Raw genomic sequence first — 19,137 nt, forward strand, 5'->3', positions numbered from 1 at the left:
CAGATGTATCGGAGCGGTCGAGGTGCTCACAAATATCTGAACACGCCTCTGTCAAGGCGTTAGAGTGCGTGTTCATATATTTTTAACACCTCGGCCGCTCCGATAAATCTGATAGTGACAGATTCATGAGGCCAATTCGAATGTACGTTTTGATATCATTCGCTTGTACTAGTCCGTACGTATTGGCGCGAGCGAGACGCACGGGCGAGTGATAACTAATTGACATAATTTTGATGATTTTGATTATCCCAAGCGGGACGTTTTGAAACTCAGTCCCATACAAAATAAGACTTCGCAAACGCGTACATCACGTCAGGCTATCGAATGTTTACAAGGGGTTTTGATCAATAATTTATTAGGTACTTTTACCTAGTAAAGTAAAAGTAAGTCATGGAACATGTGGTAAGATTACCCTTTTGGACGCCAAATGACCGATATATACGCACCGTAGGTTCAACGCCAAAGACCTATTAATCGGTCATAGACGACAGAGCAACATAGACCTACGTGCATATGCATAAAGTTCAATTTCATTTTTTACACTTCGGTGACGTGGCGTCTGGATGACAGCTTTTGTGTTTGACACGGCGTCGCAAGGTTAAAACGACCGCAACGGTTTATCCAAAAGAGTAAAGTATATATTGCAGGTAAAGAAATAAGCCCTCTTGAAGCATTTAGGGTTAAAGGTTTTTCACACACTGAGTAATAATATTCTAACCTTGCTGTATTTAAAGGGGGTTAAAAATGAGATAAAAGCTCCGGCTTTGTTTAAACAAGCTACAGCAAACGATGACACACAAAAATCAACTTAGGAACATATATGTATACAGAATGGCCAACTTTGGAGGTATACTACTTTTTTGCCGCCTTTTTGTTTTCGCGGTAAACATGACAGTTGTTGCATGACCCCAAAATCCCATTAAAAAAACAAAAATTTTACACAATTTTAGGGATTGACAGGACAGGGCAAGCTATGCTGGCGCCACCTGCTAAACACTTCGACCGGCCAACCCCATTAACTCCATTTTGGAGAACTTCAATTATGTTTATACATTTGCTACTAAACGCAAGTAAGTACTATCTCGTACAATCGATATTCGAAATATCATTAATATGTCATCTTTTTCAATGGTTTAGTGGATTTATAATGTACAACAACGCTATTAATTATTTTTTAACGGAAAGATAATGTTGAGGTAGTCTGGGTGATCTTTTTTTAAGTAAGTAATAAAATCTTCTTCTTCTTTTCCTGTTACCCCCTGCTGGGGTGTAGGCTGGAGGCATATTGTGCAGACGCATGTGCGTCAGTTTGAAGCTAGGCTGCCGAGGCGGGGCGCACAGAACTCGACGCTAATAAGCGCGACGAGCTAAAGGCCAGACCACCTGTGGCCATACGTTATAATTATGTCGGAGGTGTGCTGACCTAAATTGGCTATGTCAGTCACCTGAGAGCGCACCAGCGACGCTCTCAGCGGTAAAACGCAGTCGCTGTGCTGTGACCGAAATCGGCTAGGAGATGAGATGAGATGGTAGGTAATAAAATAGTAGCAAAAAAACACACATTCCGATTTTTAATTTATTGAATAGACAGCGAAGACTTAATTTGGCACTATCACTCGACGACACCTTATCATAAGTCGTGTAGACGCGAGGCCTAGAGGCCGGGGCCTAATGCCAGCCATGACCGAGGCCGAGAAGTGGCGCGCCGTGGTAGCCCACGCCGATAGGTGCTGCTACGCTATGGCTGAAACAAAACATTTGGGTGAGTTATGTAACTTATGTACATGTGGAATGAGCATCATAATTCATAATAGAGGGCTACAATTTCGCTGTTTGCTTTTTTTTCTAACAAATAAAGATAGCTAGAAAGTTGTATGAATCGCGAACAAAATGATATCTACAATATTGTGACTTTATCGGCATCACTGTGTCATTGTTAGCATTTACATATAGCCATAAGTTGTGAGTTCTTAATTATAGATTTTTTATTGCAATCGTGGCCGTACAATCCGTGCCCGCATTTTACACTGATATAAACAAACCTGATGAGTGGAGCATGCCAGATGAGCGCGGCGAGATGCACGCCGTACAAGCCGTGCCCACCGTACATGTAGCCCCAGCCCGCCGTAGCCCAGCCGGCCGTACAGCCATCTTACACAGATCTAACAAACCTGATGAGGGGAGCATGCCAGATGAGCGCGGCGAGATGCGCGCCGTATACAGCCCCGGCCCGTATCCCAGCTCGCCGTAGCCCAGCCGGCCGTACAGTAGAATCCATCTTACACTGATCTAATTAACCTAATGAGGGGAGCATGCCAGATGAGCGCGGCGAGATGCGCGCCGTATAAAGCACCAGCCCGTGTCTCAGCCCGCCGTAGCCCAGCCGGCCGTACAGTAGTAGCCATCTTACACAGATCTAACAAACCTGATGAGGGGAGCATGCCAGATGAGCGCGGCGAGATGCGCGCCGTATACAGCCCCGGCCCGTGTCGCAGCTCCCCGTAGCCCAGCCGGCCGTACAGTAGGAGCCATTTTACACTGATCTAACTAACCTGATGAGGGGAGCATGCCAGATGAGCGCGGCGAGATGCGCGCCGTATACAGCCCCAGCCCGTGTCCCAGCTCGCCGTAGCCCAGCCGGCCGTACAGTAGTAGCCATTTTACACTGATCTAACTAACCTGATGAGGGGAGCATGCGCGATGGGTGCGGCGATGGGTGCTGCTAGATGGCCGCCATACACGCCGTGCCCGCCGTACAGCCCCAGCCCGTGCCCCAGCCCGCCGCCGTAGTATCCATGCCCCAGCCCGGCGCCGTAGTATCCATGCCCCAGCCCACCGTAGCCCAACCCGCTGTAGCCCAGCCCGCTGTAGCCCAACCCGCCGTAGCCAAGCCCGCCGTAACCGAGCCCTAGCACGCCGCGTTTCTCGTTCTTCTTCTCTTCTGCGCCGTATACGGCAGCTGCGGCCAGCAGGAAAACGCACAGCTAGGGAAAAAGAGTTTATTTAAGAAAAGTGACGAATGTTTGATGTACGTGAAAATGTAATTTAGATTGAACAAAGTTTGAATTTGAAAAGCCCATTGAGAATGTTATTTGAATTCACGATTTAATCACTCGTATTTAATAAGGACCGATATAGTTTTGTCGTTGTGTCCGTTGTGTTGTTGTGTGTTTGTATGTGTTATTTTTTGGAAAATTTCCATAAAATTTGGTGAACTGAGTTGCGAAAACGTTTGGAATTTTCTTTTTAACGATAAAACGATATCGATAAACTAGTTTTTAAAGATCGCTGCAGAGTTAGCTTGGTCTAACTACATGGAAAATTGGACAATTCATGATCCTTCATGTGATTTATTGGTAGGTATTCATTTTTAGTCAATATCAAAATCGTACTTCCTTCAGATAGGATTTTTTAAGGGGATTGATATTTTCTTTTAATTTAAGTCCCCGGCAAGCTCGGCCGAACTGCACCTTTTCATACAAACGTAGTTCCGCTCTCATTTTAAAACTACGTGTTGGATTGTAATGAAACTTTGCACATACAATGATATATGACGTATATATAGGTCTGTACTAATTAGTTTATATAGCTCCAGTTATAAAACAAACGAAATAGAGCAAAAGCAAGTTTTGTATGAAAAACTTAAATTCGCTGTATTTTTTTAACTAAACAAATTTCAGACATAGTTATATCTTATCCTATTGTATGTACAAAGTGTCAGAGCAATCCAGCCAGTCGTTTTAAAATGAGTGCGGAACTACGTTTGTATGGAGAACCGAGCTTGCCGGGGACCCATTAAGGCGGTTCCCTGAGCCAGAAGGCGAAAAATCTCCTTATATGATCATGTTTTTCTAAGAGGCGTTGATATTTGTAGACGTGGAAAAAATATATGTAGTTCTTGACTATATTATCTTTAACAACATAGCTTCCGATACACGAATTATGACACTTCGCTCGATACAATTAATTCCCAAAGTAACCTCTACCTCGGACTTTTAATCCTACTTTACTCGGTTATTTAGTATGTGATACTATAAACAAAAAAAGAAGAAAAAACAATCTTAACTTAAATAGTAATTTCATAGCTTTCGAATTTCGATATTGTAAGGTAACGTTTTTAAAATAAATTAAAATCGACAAAATTCGATCAAAATTGACACTTGGCGCATATGATCTTTCCCGTTCTTTCTTGCGAAATGTGACAGTGATAGCGGCAAACCGATGGAACGGCCTTAAGTGCGACAACAACCAACAAGGGGGACAAGTATAACGCATAACAAAATAAATTGAGAAAAAAGTTGTTGTTACTTCTGAAGAAGCGTCTGGTTGACGTAACTGGTGACCGAAGAGCTGGCGGCTTTCTCGCACAACGTATCAGCATTGCGATACAGCGGGGAAATGCCGCCAGCATCCTTGGTACAATGCCTCAAGGGCCTATTTTAGATTTAAGCTAGTTATTAATTTCGTTTACGTAGTACCACTGTATATATCTTGTATGTAAATAAATAAAGTTATTGTAAATGTGTTGTTACTTAATTAAGCTAAGTATCTCTAGTACGTTCTATTTAGTTATTGATAGTTAATTATTTATGCGATTTAGATTTCACTCTGTATACACCATAACCTTTTATCAATGGTACGTAATACGTATACCTAATGTTAACTAAAATAATAATTTACATATTAATCCTAGAAACAAAACCAAGATCGCAATAAGACAGGCAACATGCAGAATCGTGACCGAGTGTCGCAAGCGGGCGGTCCTGGGTTCAATCCGCGCGGTCATTTATCGGGTGTTTTGATTGCGAGAGAACGGAAATCAATACAATTACTGAACTCCTAGGTTTACCTAAGTAATCATGTAATCATGCATAGGCATTTGCGAAATATTCCGATTATTATGAAAAAAATATTTTTTATTGAAGTAAAACTTCTTTAGACGCGACTAGAGAGTAACTCGGATTTTTTTCTGATGGAAGTAACGCTCCGTAGTGACACACCATAGATATAGTATATACAACTAGTTATAGACGCGCCACCGAGCGACCGGGGGTAAGAGAAAGAATATATAAAATTTGGGCAGCAAAGAATTTTTTCTCTTTCACATACATTTCGGTATTTCGCCATCGCCTCCTACACCTATGCCACCCGGTCGGTGATAAGGACAAAGCATGGCACTATTTTCTCTTTCCTCTTATAGGAATCACAATAAGACTATCTTTCTCTAACAAAGGCCCTTGTGACACACGCACAATAGGACACACGTCATAGTGCCAAAATAGCGATAAGCGTCAAAGGAGTTTTACTTCAATCGCGCCATCGCGCGTAAAGGGGCCCACTGACTATCAGTCCGCCGGACGATATCGGGCTGTCAGTTAGAACAAAAAATTTGACAGTTCCGAACAACTGACAGGCCGATATCGTCCGGCGGACTGATAGTCAGTGGGCCCCTTAAAGAACACGCATGCAATTTTTATTTATTTATTAGGAAAATTGCATTTTATTTTAGGTACAAACTATATGCAATTATGCAACCCTATTTTTATTACCTAGATACTAAAATCGATTCGGGGCTGGGTGGAGGATGATGTCAGCCGCGAGTTTTGAAGGCTGCAGGTTCGATTCCAGCCTCGGGCACTGGAGGCCTTGGTCACTTTTTACGGATATGAGATCTACTTCCGATTTTTTACTAAGTATTTATTCAGTTTTTACTTTTAAGTAACACAAATAAAAGTGTTCATTCAATTAATTATATTAATTATATTTTAATTTTTTATCTTTAATTGACTATTTATAATATTGTCTTCGGTTCGGTTCGGTTCGGTCTATTTATATTAAACGTCTTGTAACTTTCTAGGGTTGAAATTATTGCTTACCCAATGTTATTAGATTAATTTTAACTCGAAATATAAATAAGTCAAGTTTATCTGTGTTCTTGGGATTAGGTCACTTTGTTTACACTTATTATTCAGTTTTTAGAGTTTAGTCACACTGAATCTAAGCCTTATTACCTAATTTACTTTGAAGGTTAGGTTTTAGGTATTTTATTACGTAACGTCATTCAGCTAATTCGATTATTTTAAGGGCTAGTTAAGTCTGTCTAGAATCTAGGACTTACGATAGCCTTCATGTTGTCGTGTTCGGTGGAGCACTGGCCAGGTTGGGAGGCGGGCGCTTTTATACGAGTAGCCCCTCTAGGTCTCTAGGCGGTCTAGTACTTAGGGCGCGAGTACTGTTGGGAAGAGAGGTGGTACGCTTCATAAGGGAATTTAAATTATTTAGTTACTAGCGACCCGCCTCGGCTTGACACGGGTGCAATGTTGATGTATTATACATATATAATTCTCCTCTTGAATCACTTTATCTATTAAAAAAAACCGTATCAAAATCCGTTGCTTAGTTTTAAACATCTAATCATACATAGGGACAGACAGACAGCAGGAAGCGACTGTTTTATAATATGTAGTGAGTAGGGACGGATCTAATCAATCAGTGACGCAATCCATCTAATATAATGTTCTTTCATTATTTTTACCTTTAATATCCGCGTATTATTTCAAGTGTACAAAACGCGAAAGTTTCAAGTAGGTACGGAATTTAATATGCTATTGTGTACCTAGGTTTAAATTAAAGTAAATCAAATATCATTTGAAAAGGGCAAATGAATGGTGACCTATTTTAAGAAATCTAATGCCCTAAAACTTATGGGGCATCTCACAAAATTCACACTCACATTGTAAATATTGTGTCGAGAGAGATGTATGGAAGAAAAAGACATGCTGCGCCGACCCCAAATGAAGCAATTGGGCAAGCGAATTGATGATTGTAAATATTGTAATGCGTAATTTAAGAAAAAATGTGTAATTTAATTTTAATAATTTGGGTCCTACGCTCTCCTTATCTACTCTAAAGTAGAAGATTCAGAAGTGCAAAGCATGCATATAATATTATTGTATAGAATAAGTTAGTTAGAGTAACTACAAAATCATGATACGATTTATATCAAAACGCAGTTATCTCATTACACTCTTTTCAGTGCCTATACTTTATGTAAGGAATTATGAGCCGCGATTTGCAGACATAAAAACATACAATTATAGATTCTGCTCACTGTTAACTAAATCTCTCGAGATCGGTTGAGAAATGCGACCTGCCGCATACGAAAGCATTTTTTCCCAAGCAGAAACACGGCAAGCAGCTAGCGGACATGCAAGAGAACAATCTCACACTTGAGGATGCCGAAGCACGGGCAAAGTGGAGAAGATTTAGTAGGAAAGCGGACCCTGGCGCTAGGCCGGGAAAACGCTAGATCGAAGAAGAGAAACACGCAGAAACACAGTAGTACTATTAGTTATTCTGTGGCAGAAATGGGGACGCTTCGCGCTCGCTCGGTCATTTAGGTATTTAACTATTCCCAACACTTTTCTCTCCGCCAGTACTTCGTGAGATGAATCATGGGCGAGATACAGCAGGCTTGTATTGTTCGTACACTTGCTGATAAATTAATTAATGTTTATGAGAACTATGGTTTTGCAATTGTTGTTGGAGAAGTGCTTTCAAAATGAAATCCTGGCTATCAAGGTCGTTCTTAGTTTGGACTTTTTAGGGCTCCGTACCCAAAGGGTAAAAACGGGACCCTATTACTAAGACTCAGCTGTCCGTCTGTCTGTCAGCAGGCTGTATCTCATGAACCGTGATGGCTAGACAGTTGATATTTTCACAGATGATGTATTTCTGTTGCCGTTATAACAACAAATACTAAAAAGTACGGAACCCTCGGTGGGCGAGTCCTACTCGCACTTAGCCGGTTTTTTATTTAAACGAATGACTCTTAATTTGTGATACAAAATTAGTGGGTCAGAATTGGCCAATCTTTTGGAATTTGAGTTTTCATCAGTGAGTTCCAGCACCATATAAAAAATTTGGATATTTTACTTACTTAACATTGTAATTTAGATTCCAATTTTTGAATTGGCTTTTTAAGGGTTACAGTTTCTGACAATTTTAAATGGTGCGTTTTAGACTTACGTTCGTGATTTTTTTCTATAGAGCGAAAATTGTTTTTTTTTACACTACGTCGGTGGCAAACAAACATACGGCCCGCCTGATGGTAAGCAGTCTCCGTAGCCTAACTGCATCTCCAGACTAGAGGTGTTACATGCGCGTTGCCGACTCTTAACATTCCGCACCCCGTTGAGCTCTCACCCGGCAAACTTATTCGGCAGGAACAAAACACATCAGGAAAATCAGCTTTAACACATTCACTGCCCCCAACGCACATGTGCGTTCACCGTCATACAAGTTTGTTCCTAGGCCACGCCCCCGGCAGTGAATGCGTTAATCAGGTTTCGAATCGATGAAGTTAGATACTATAAGAGAAAGGCCTTAAGATTACTATTCATATATTTGACAACCGTATTATAATATTTACGATAATTAGAAGCGCTATGATTTTTCAAAAAAACTGCTCTCTGAACCATCAACGATTGTCATTCTGGCTAGTCCCCAGGTATTTCTCAACACAAAACCATCAGGACGATGATTTGTCAGACCCATTACCCAGGCATGTGGTCCTAATCAAGCGGAATCAACACCATGCCCATAGCCGTTCATATCTAGGCCAAATACGCGAATATCCCTAGTGCACCTAGGTATAGGTATGCCTAGTCTACATTAGGTCCGTCATAATAACACGTTGCTGCAGATAACTAAGGCACAGAAAGTTCATTCTAAATTCTATTGAGATTACCAGGTTATAATATAAACTTGTCGTTACAATGTTAATGTATATTTAAAATATTATTTATATCATTATTAATATATAAAGTAAAAAAACAATAAATAAAAACAACTTCAAATTACAATAAATCTAAATAAAAATAAAACTAAACTAAACTAAATCTAAAAAAGGTCCCTGCGGCAAGGTTCCTAAGATGCTGGCTGCGTTACCCCGCTGAACTGCTAGACTGATGCGTTGAGCGAGGTAACTGCCAGCTCTCAGGTCCCCAGTTACGTCCCAAGTCTCTTTGAAAGGTCTCCAAAGAGACTCAGAGCGCCAGGACTCCACAGACCCAGGGTCTCGATGCCGAAAGGAACAAACCTGTAATGTATTTCACGTGGCTCCATGACTTTACAATCGTATATACATAATACCTACGCGTGAGATTTTGTGAGAGTATCTAATATAAGATCAAGTTGTGCTTTTATGTGCTCTAATTTCGTTTCTAAATGCTGGTCTTTTCAGACATCTCAAATTAATTGCTCTATAAACTGAAATAGATAACATACACTAAAGAAAGAGTGACCAAGTCCACCGGTGGCCGCGGCGGGAATCGAACCCGCGTCTTCAGCTTATGCGGCTAACATCTTGACCACTGGACCACCCGGCTACCAGCATTCCCACCCGGTTACCTGCGGCTAGCAATTCCTCTATGTTTTACGGGCTTGATGACAAAATAAAATTAAGGTATTTATACTGGTTATATGTTATGGCTAACGCAAAATGCATTCCACCAAACGGGCCTTATGCATGTTTGGCACCGAGATTGGCGTAGTAGGTATAAAAACCGGCCAAATGCGAGTCGGACTCGCGCACGAAGGATTCCGTACCATTACGCAAAAAACGGCAAAAAAATCACGTTTGTTGTATGGGAGCCTCACTTAAATATTTATATTATTCTGTTTTTAGTATTTGTTGTTATAGCGGCAACAAAAATACATCATCTGTGAAAATTTCAACTGTCTAGCTATCACGGTTCATGAGATAGGTACAGCCTGGTGACAGACGGACAGACAGACAGACAGACAGAAAGACAGACAGACAGACAGAAAGACAGACAGACAGAAAGACAGACAGACAGAAAGACAGACAGACAGAAAGACAGGCAAACAGCGAAGTCTTAGTAATAGGTTCCCTAAAAATGGACTTTCTGTCCACCTAATCTACGTCTTTGGATCTCTCTATGAAATTACATTGACGTTTCCTGCAGCAATGCAGTCGGCTGTATCACTGCAGCAGTATTACTTACAATAGGTTACGGCACCCGCTTTCTGAGGGGCAGGCCGCATGCTCGTTTGCCACCGATAAGCTAAAAAAATGGACTCTCTGTCCCACTAGTCTGCGTCTTTAGCCGAGATCGACGCAAGCGCATTCGGTATTAATAATACACGAAATGTGAGCAGTACCTATGATGATTGTTTCAAGTTTTGTAACTCGCCGTGGTCCTGTATTGTCTCGCGTCAACGTGTCTCGTATTGATCGGTCAATCACGATTGGACTGGGTACTGAGCCCGTTTCAATTTCCGTAGTCTAAGCCAGTGTAACCGCGCCCTAAGATTTATTGCCTGAGAGATTTCCAGTCCAGTCCAAAGTCTCGCGTTTTGTACACATAATTAACTAATGTCATTAATGGGTCTAACGCGATAAAATTTCATTATTTTACCTTATTTCCGACGTTTCAGCTAGGTTGCACTAGCTGTGGTCACGGAAGACTGACGTCCCAGCAATATGTCAATTGAGATATTGGTAAACAACACTAAACTACCCGACTTTCGTTTATATAAATTTAGTTGTTAGGGTTACGTGTCGTGCCTTGGACAATAAACATTAAACAGAAACGGGAAGATAAATGTATTAGATTTGACCAATTGACCGTCGTAGTTCTGTAGACTTGCACCATAATTCAATGGTTTTGGTCGCTTGCTGCATTGATGAAAAAATGAAGTTGGTCGTTTTCTGCATAACTACGGTACCATTTGCAATCGAAATCTAAAAAATAATGTAACTTTCACTCAGTAGCTATTTCGACTACAATTGCAGACCTTTATGCTCTACATATCTCTAATATAATAACGTCATAATTTACTAAACGGACTTGTACACATAAGCCTGCCTTTTATTTTGGAGGGGCTTGGTCGCTTTAGCACGTGTGCCCTAAATAAAGCTAACGCGGATATTAACTATAAAACTAAACCTAATAATTAACATTGTTACCTTCAAATTTCAGTCGTAGGGTCTAAGAGTTATAGTTCAAATTCGGACAGCTGCGGACGTATAACTACGCTAATTTGCTTGTATATGTACAATGTACTGGACAGTACTGATATATGGCAAATATTAGGTATATCCTAAATCTGACCCACCTACAGATCTACATTGTATTATTGTATGTACAACAAGCAGGTTTGGGCAGTCACCAAATTTGCGCCCCCTAACGACTGACAAGCCTTTTGCCCATTTTAGCGCCCCCCTTGGATGGCGCCCGGGGCACTTGCCCCCTCTGCCTCCCCCCCCCCCTAGTTACGCCACTGACAACAAGATTGCCTGTCACGCCTGTCACGCTGTGATGCTGAAAAGTGGTCACGTTTCTTCTTTAGAAGTCTGCCTCTTGAGCATCATGAAATGTTCATATGTGATGGCTTCCCTTTTGACCTGTGGACCCAAGCATAGAGTTAAACCAAGCTAAGTTGGCAGCAATTTTGATAGCCCAGACTGTGTGTTATTTTAAACGTCAAACTTTTATGATTATGACGTTTAAATAACACTTGCGCAGTCCGTGCTATTAAAATCGCTACCAACTTAGCTTGGTCTAACTCTAGCAGCTATTATAAAACCCATTCAATCGTTTACTTTATTCTCGCGCAACTGATTCCAATTTCAAACTGGTCCAATGGCGGTTACGTTACAGCTGTTATATTATGTTGTGGTCAGAAATCTTGCCGCTATTTATTTAAACTGCGGCAGGTGACAGCCAAATTACGGCTGTTTAGCAATTGACGAAACTTTAATGTAACTATTTCTATTTGGACCATTTGTAGACATAATATGTGGCTATCCTATCCAAAATGATTTACTTGGGCATTGGGAATGTGAGTTGAATTTCACTGAATGACTTATAAAATTGATCATTTACAATTGCGTAATTAATACTCGTTTTACTACTTAATTACTTATGATTACTTTGTAGCAAAGACACATAAAGTGGGGCATAGTAGCCCCAGTTTCGATAGCCGCAGTAGAGATTAGAATGTAGATTATTTTGAAGTGTTTAACTGTTTTCGCTTTGGGTTTTCGAAATCTATAGTTTGTCAAAGGACTGTCTCATTTCAAACATAGACAGAATCATACTATCTTTGTCTTACACTAGTACTAGCACCCAAAATAAAAGGATGAATATTGTTTTTTTTTGTTCTTATTTACTGCCAATTTGGTTTGACTAACTATACCTACCTTGGTGTTTGACGTTTGACCCATCTATGCGTCCTACTCGACCGAATAGCTGAAAAGGAAACGTAATGGTGCCTTTCTTACGACATAATTTGCTAGTTGGGAAGTTAAGTTCTGTAGCCATATGTAATTTAAACTTAGCATAGCAATATTTTGGAATGTCAATGTAACGGCGGGAATGAAATTAAAGATACACAAGTGAATTTATTTTATTTATCAAATAAATAAATAGCTTAAAACTAAGTTAATCGTACGTGTAAATACAGTTAGGCAATATGTACGCAGTGACTTACTCAATCTATCACATTACTTCGATCAACTCATACTTAATGCAAATAAATGCTAAAATTGTGGGCCATTCTAGAGCGCGCTAACATAATGAGACATTAAAACCCAGGGGCGTAGCTAGAGGATATGGCGCCCGGGGCAGTCACAATATTTGCGCCCCCTGACGACTGACAAAAGTTTCCCTGCTGCTGCCTTTTGCCCATTTTGGCGCCCCCCCTTGGATGGCGCCCGGGGCACTTGCCCCCCCGTGCTCCCCCTAGTTACGCCACTGTTAAAGCCTGACCAGTAATATTATGATCATTGTCAAGAGGGCGCTGTTATTTTCATGTATAGGGTGACAGTTCAGTATAGTATGAATAAATTAGTTCCAGTGAAATTCCGCAACATGGCGCGTGATCATCTGATCATATATTGGTCAGGCTTTATATTGATATTCTATTGAATAATGTGTTATTAAATATATTAAAATGAGTCACTTAAGCATTTTTAAGTCGATAATTGCTCGACATGTTTTGCTCCATAACGAGGAGCTTTAACGGGAGCACGCGTTGGCAGACCGACGCAGGCTTATACACTAACGTGGCCGGGTGACCCATGTTTTAATATACCTATTTAATATCCTCAAAATACCTCTTTAGTCGCTGCAACTATCATCTGCAAAGATGCTGTGGCCAATGATGATGATAATGGATTTAATAAATTATGTCTCTCACGGAAGATTTGTTATTAGTATTATGTCTTATTTCCGCTTATGAGGGAGAGTACGTCGAACTTGACAGTTAAAATTGATTAGATTTACATTTTTAGCAAACCTATAAGATCAACAATATGGAGAAAACTAGAAATACAGAAAGCAAATAGACAACAGTGTGGAAGTATTATCGTAAACGTCAAAATTTCTATGAAAAGGTGACAGTTGTATAGACACTTCCAAATTTCGTTGTCAAATTCAGCGTTAGTTTGGATGGGTGAAGTCTATGTCCAAAGACAGTCGTGTTAAAAACCGCTGTAAGATCATTTTTAGCGCTATATGAAGGCCCTGATTGTGCCAGTATGGTTATCGGAAATGGTCGAGTGGACGATCCAAAGGCACCTGCAATCCTAATGGGATGTGATTATGGAATTTCTGAGTTTCATCCCCCTCTTCACTCCGACCCTCCAACTGTTGTGGAGCCCCATATTCTTGGTGTGGCTGCTCCTGTGTGTGAGAGAAGTCCTGGCCATGTTGTGAGAAATCATGACCATGTTGTGAGAAGTCCTGCCCTTGTGAAAAGTCGTGACCATGCTGTGAAAAGTCGTGACCAGCATGTTGTGAAAAGTCCTGCCCATGTTGTGAGAAGTCATGACCATGTTGTGAAAAGTCGTGGCCATGCTGTGAAAAGTCCTGTTGTGAGAGATCGTGGCCTTGTGAAAAATCATGGTTGTGCGGATATTCTGGCTGTCCCAATTGGTGATTATGCAAGTTCTGCTCATACTGCGCCTGTTCTATTTGCTGCTGAATGTGATGCTGTAGCTGATGCTGGTATTCATGGTATTGTTCCTCCCCAGTATGGTGCTCGAAGACTTGTTGACCTTGTTCTTGGGTAAAGTCGTGAGCGAAGTGGGTTTCTTGAGTTGGAACCAGGTCTTGGTGGAAGTGGCCTTCTTGGTGAACATGGTTTATATCGTGACTGTGTGGTACTGGTGCCCAGCCGTTATGATCAACGTGGACTGTTGGTTGTGCTGCTTGAAGTACCGTAGGGTGCTGCTGTAAGACTGTAGGGTGTTCATGGACACCTGGGTGTTCTTGGACCACTGTAGGGTGCGCATGTAATAACGTTGGTTGAGGAACAGCAGTCGGATGCAAGAACTGATGATGCTCAACAGCCACGGCAGGCGTAGGTTGCTCTACGACTCCGTGCGCGTGTGCTTGTGGCAAAAAGTGGTAATGCGGCTCCTGAGGGCGCTCCAAAAAGACAGGGCCTGCTGCTGGAGCTACTGAAGGTGCTAGATGTACCGCTGGAGCAGGTAGAGCTGATTGAGCGAAAGGTACTAAGGGCTGGTGGAATGATAAAGGATATCTAGGGTATGTAGCGAAATATGAAGTCTGAACGGCATTACCAGGCCTGATTGCATAAGAGTATTGTGGAGCGTAAGGATATAAAGGCGCCACGTGAGCTGGTTGGATCGGGGCGGGAACAGGAAGCGCAGGCTTTAAATGAAAATGGTTCTGCGGCAGAATGAATTGAGGACTAGCGGGAATAATTGGGGCTACTGGAGGTGACGGCGCTGGAACGGGACGGGGAATAACAACTGACGGTTGAGGGATAGGGACAGGTAATGTAGGACTAACTGGAGCTGCTGGGACAACACGAGCGGGTAGAATTGGCACCACAGGCCTCGGCGCAACGTGGTGGTGATGATGATGGAAATGCTGATCTGGTCTCAAGTCAGTATGAGGGAACCTGTGCGCGTATGAATGTGAATGTGAGGGGACTTTATGACCAACTTGATTAGGATAGTGATGGATTAAAGGATGTTTTAAAGGCACTTTCACTGAATGCACAGAAGCTGTTGGTGGATAGGAAACTACAATAGGTTTTAGAATAGAGTGGGTGACGTGAGGAATATCGTGGCCGTACTTATACGGGGGTGCGGCGGAGAATACTCCACGTTTGTGATGCTTTATCTTCCCTGTGAGTTTCCCGAGGAGCTTGGCCTTTGCTCGGAGACCGTCGCCCGCGGCAAGGACCACGCAAGCGCACAACACCGCGACCTGAAATACACACGGGGTTTGTCACTAAATGAACTATCACTTATCACATTTGATCCACACATAACACAGCAACACCTCGCCTCAACACAAACTGATAGAACCACATTTACATCAGCACTAGATTGACAAAGCGCTTGCATCTTTCCTTCCCTTCCCTTCTCTGATTGCTCTCACCCCAGCAATACATGGCTGTATATATATGACGAAACATTAGTTTTACGCCTCTTCCTTTAAGGAAAAAGTGATGCAACCATACAGGGGCAACCAGGAAATAAATGTCTATACGTAAAAAATCTTAGGGAAATCACTGACGCAAGTGCGATGTCAAACTGCAAATTTGAAAAGGCTCTGGAACTGGGCCCGTTCCGTGATACTTGGGTTCCCTTAATGCCTACGAGTATGTTGGCAATTGGATAAGGCGAGGCGATGCCGGATAACTTAATCTGAACACTTCACTTAAGATCGTAACTTCACTTCACTGCACTCCTCAGATACTCACTACTGTAAACCTCATTGCGGCCGGTTGGCGCGAGAACCAATCGGGAACGGAGTGAGGTGGTCCCACGCTACCCATACTTATAACTTAGAGAGCAACCCATTAGTATGTAGCCATCGTCCTGTTTTCACTCATACCGGAATCGTCCTTGCGTTAGACCATAGGCAAATGCATCTAAATTCTTCCGAATTTCTTGCCACTCTTATTTGCATCTTATGTGGAAGGTAGAAGGTTAAATTTGGAAGGGGGATGGGCTAGTTAAAAACGTGCGCGTAGCTTGCTGCCGTCATTCTTGTAACATGAGTGCGCGTGCGCATACTAATTGATCAAGAACGTAATCGGGAGAAAATTGTAACGCGGCAGGGCCGGACTTGGCTTTGACAGGAATTCAGTACCGCTTCGATACCTTAAGGCGGTCTTCACATTGAATGCGAATTCGCACGTCGAATATAGGTAAGCCGGAGCGATGTGCGAATTCGCATCATGATAACTAAAAGTTACTCTAGAATCTGGGATTTGATGATAATAATATAACGTTAATCGCGCGACTTCCTCTACATGCTATATAGGTACTACCGAATATCAAGGACGGGTAAAGTATGGACATGCAGGACATGGGTTTGATTATCATGTTGATTCTTGAGGGAGGTCTTTATCTATTCTGCCCTTAGCTTATTTGGTGACACTCGAAGACGTTTGTACTTGCTGATATGTCATTGTCAAATCTCAAAAAAACCTACTTTAAGCAGCGGTGTTAAAACTAAGATACATACCAAAGCCAACGATGCGGTGCAGTAATGCAAGTCGAAATATTTAATAACTACATTAAGGGCCACTTGTACCATTCACTAACCCGGGGTTAACCGGTTAAACATGCTGGAGTTACCATGGTTACCAGGACAATTTGACACTGGGTTAACGGCTTAACTGGTTAACTCCAGTCTCCAGGTTAGTGGGATGGTGAAAGTGGCGCTAAGTAAATCGCTGACATATGAAATTAAAGTCCGCTCCAATCCGTGCCTGTCGCACATTGCAAAAACCACCATTATATATAAAAACCACATTAAGGGCCACTTGCACCATTCACTAACCCGGGGTTAACCGGTTAAACATGCTGGAGTTACCATGGTTACCAGGACAATTTGACACTGGGTTAACGGCTTAACTGGTTAACTCCAGTCTCCAGGTTAGTGGGATGGTGAAAGTGGCGCTAAGTAAATCGCTGACATATGAAATTAAAGTCCGCTCCAATCCGTGCCTGTCGCACATCGCAAAAACCACCATTATATAAAAACCACATTAAGGGCCACTTGCACCATTCACTAACCCGGGGTTAACCGGTTAAACATGCTGGAGTTACCATGGTTACCAGGACAATTTGACACTGGGTTAACGGCTTAACTGGTTAACTCCAGTCTCCAGGTTAGTGGGATGGTGAAAGTGGCGCTAAGTAAATCGCTGACATATGAAATTAAAGTCCGCTCCAATCCGTGCCTGTCGCACATCGCAAAAACCACCATTATATATAAAAACCACATTAAGGGCCACTTGCACCATTCACTAACCCGGGGTTAACCGGTTAAACATACTGGAGTTACCATGGTTACCAGGACAATTTGACACTGGGTTAACGGCTTAACTGGTTAACTCCAGTCTCCAGGTTAGTGGGATGGTGAAAGTGGCGCTAAGTAAATCGCTGACATATGAAATTAAAGTCCGCTCCAATCCGTGCCTGTCGCACATCGCAAAAACCACCATTATATATAAAAACCACATTAAGGGCCACTTGCACCATTCACTAACCCGGGGTTAACCGGTTAAACATGCTGGAGTTACCATGGTTACCAGGACAATTTGACACTGGGTTAACGGCTTAACTGGTTAACTCCAGTCTCCAGGTTAGTGGGATGGTGAAAGTGGCGCTAAGTAAATCGCTGACATATGAAATTAAAGTCCGCTCCAATCCGTGCCTGCCGCACATCGCAAATGCTGATCGTGTCCGCGGTTACCAAATAATACAGCGATCACTTTCCCGCTCTCACTATCGTGGGACTACCTAAACTGCAGTGCTAATTCGTCTGCCTTGACTCATTGTGGTTGATACACGGGATAAACGGAATAGGCATACCTACATTATTAAATATGGCATGGCATTGTGTAACGGATAAAACAAAACTGACAATGAATCCATCAAATTATGCAGGCTCAGGCCTAATCCATCCATACTATCCATACTAATATTATAAATGCGAAAGTCTGTCTGTCTGTCTGTCTGTCTGTCTGTCTGTCTGTCTGTCTGTCTGTCTGTCTGTCTGTTTGTCTGTCTGTCTGTCTGTCTGTCTGTGTGTTACCTCTTCACGCTTAAACCGCTGAACCGATTTAGTTGAAATCCATACTAATATTATAAATGCGAAAGTCTGTCTGTCTGTCTGTGTGTTACCTCTTCACGCTTAAACCGCTGAACCGATTTAGTTGAAATTTGGTATACAGATAGTTTAAGTCCCGGGGAAGGCCATAGGATACTTTTTATCCCAGAACTCACCCCTCAAGGGGGTGAAAAATGGGGTGGAAATGTATAGTGTGGACCAATTTGGGGGTGAAAAAAGGATGAATTACAAAGCAGATTTGTTTAAGAATTAAGGTACCCAAATTACTAATTCCACGCAGACGAAGTCGCGGGCAAAAACTAGTACTTAATATTATAAATGCGAAAGTCTGTCTGTCGGTTTGTCTTTCTGTCTGTGTGTTCCCTCTTCACGCTTAAACCGCTGAACCGATTTGGATGAAATTTGGCATAGAGATAGGTTGAGGCCAAGGACATAGGATAGTTTTTATCCCGAAAATCATCCCTTAAGAAAGTAAAAAGCGGGGTGGAATTGAGATAATTAACGAAGTGCCTGCTAATTTGTGTGCATAATATGCTCAAATTTAGATTGCTATGAGAATTTTTCCAGGCGCTATTATTACTCTAGCTGCGGTTACTAAGTCCACGCCGACGAAGACGCGGGCAAAAACTAGTTGTTCAATAATAACGTATTTGCTCATTATTTCAAAGCTCATTATTTCATTATTATGCTAAACGTTTGGATTATTAGCATTTCCTCGCTAAACTAATAAGTTAGAGTTAGACCAAGCTACATAAGTTGGCAGAGATTTTGATAGCCCAGACCAGACTGTGCAAGGGTTATTATGTCAAACTTCTATGAAATGATGACGCTTAAATAACACTTGCACAATCTGCGCTATCAAAATCGCTACCAACTTAGCTTGGTCTAATTAGTAATTTCCTTGTTCTACAAGCTTATTATTTTTTTATACTATGCTCGTTCAGAAACCATTGTGGCATTTTAAAATAATTTGACCCATTTCAGA

The 19,137-nt window shown here is 41.9% G+C and overlaps 2 protein-coding genes and 1 non-coding gene across 3 annotated transcripts; all 3 read right to left on the reverse strand.

The window, feature by feature from the left end:
* Positions 1 to 1,562: 1,562 nt before the first annotated feature.
* Positions 1,563 to 6,228, reverse strand: LOC134747661 (lamprin 1.8-10-like). The gene is made up of 3 exons (XM_063682270.1): positions 6,119 to 6,228; positions 2,680 to 2,984; positions 1,563 to 1,744 (listed from the first exon to the last, which is right to left on the reverse strand). Exons 1-3 carry the CDS (start codon positions 6,128 to 6,130, stop codon positions 1,669 to 1,671), a joined length of 393 nt encoding a protein of 130 aa, XP_063538340.1. The 5' UTR covers positions 6,131 to 6,228; the 3' UTR covers positions 1,563 to 1,668.
* A 3,089-nt stretch (positions 6,229 to 9,317) lies between these two features.
* Trnam-cau (transfer RNA methionine (anticodon CAU)) lies at positions 9,318 to 9,389 on the reverse strand. The gene has a single exon. It is a non-coding gene; the product is annotated as a tRNA-Met (tRNA).
* Positions 9,390 to 13,562: 4,173 nt separating this feature from the next.
* Positions 13,563 to 15,978, reverse strand: LOC134747617 (bromodomain-containing protein 4-like). Its single transcript, XM_063682212.1, has 2 exons — positions 15,769 to 15,978; positions 13,563 to 15,269 (listed from the first exon to the last, which is right to left on the reverse strand). The coding sequence occupies exons 1-2, from the start codon at positions 15,841 to 15,843 to the stop codon at positions 13,572 to 13,574; spliced, it is 1,773 nt and encodes a 590-aa protein (XP_063538282.1). The 5' UTR covers positions 15,844 to 15,978; the 3' UTR covers positions 13,563 to 13,571.
* Positions 15,979 to 19,137: the final 3,159 nt, after the last annotated feature.

Source organism: Cydia strobilella, chromosome 15, assembly GCF_947568885.1.
Source record: "Cydia strobilella chromosome 15, ilCydStro3.1, whole genome shotgun sequence".
Taxonomy (NCBI): Eukaryota; Metazoa; Arthropoda; class Insecta; order Lepidoptera; family Tortricidae; genus Cydia; species Cydia strobilella.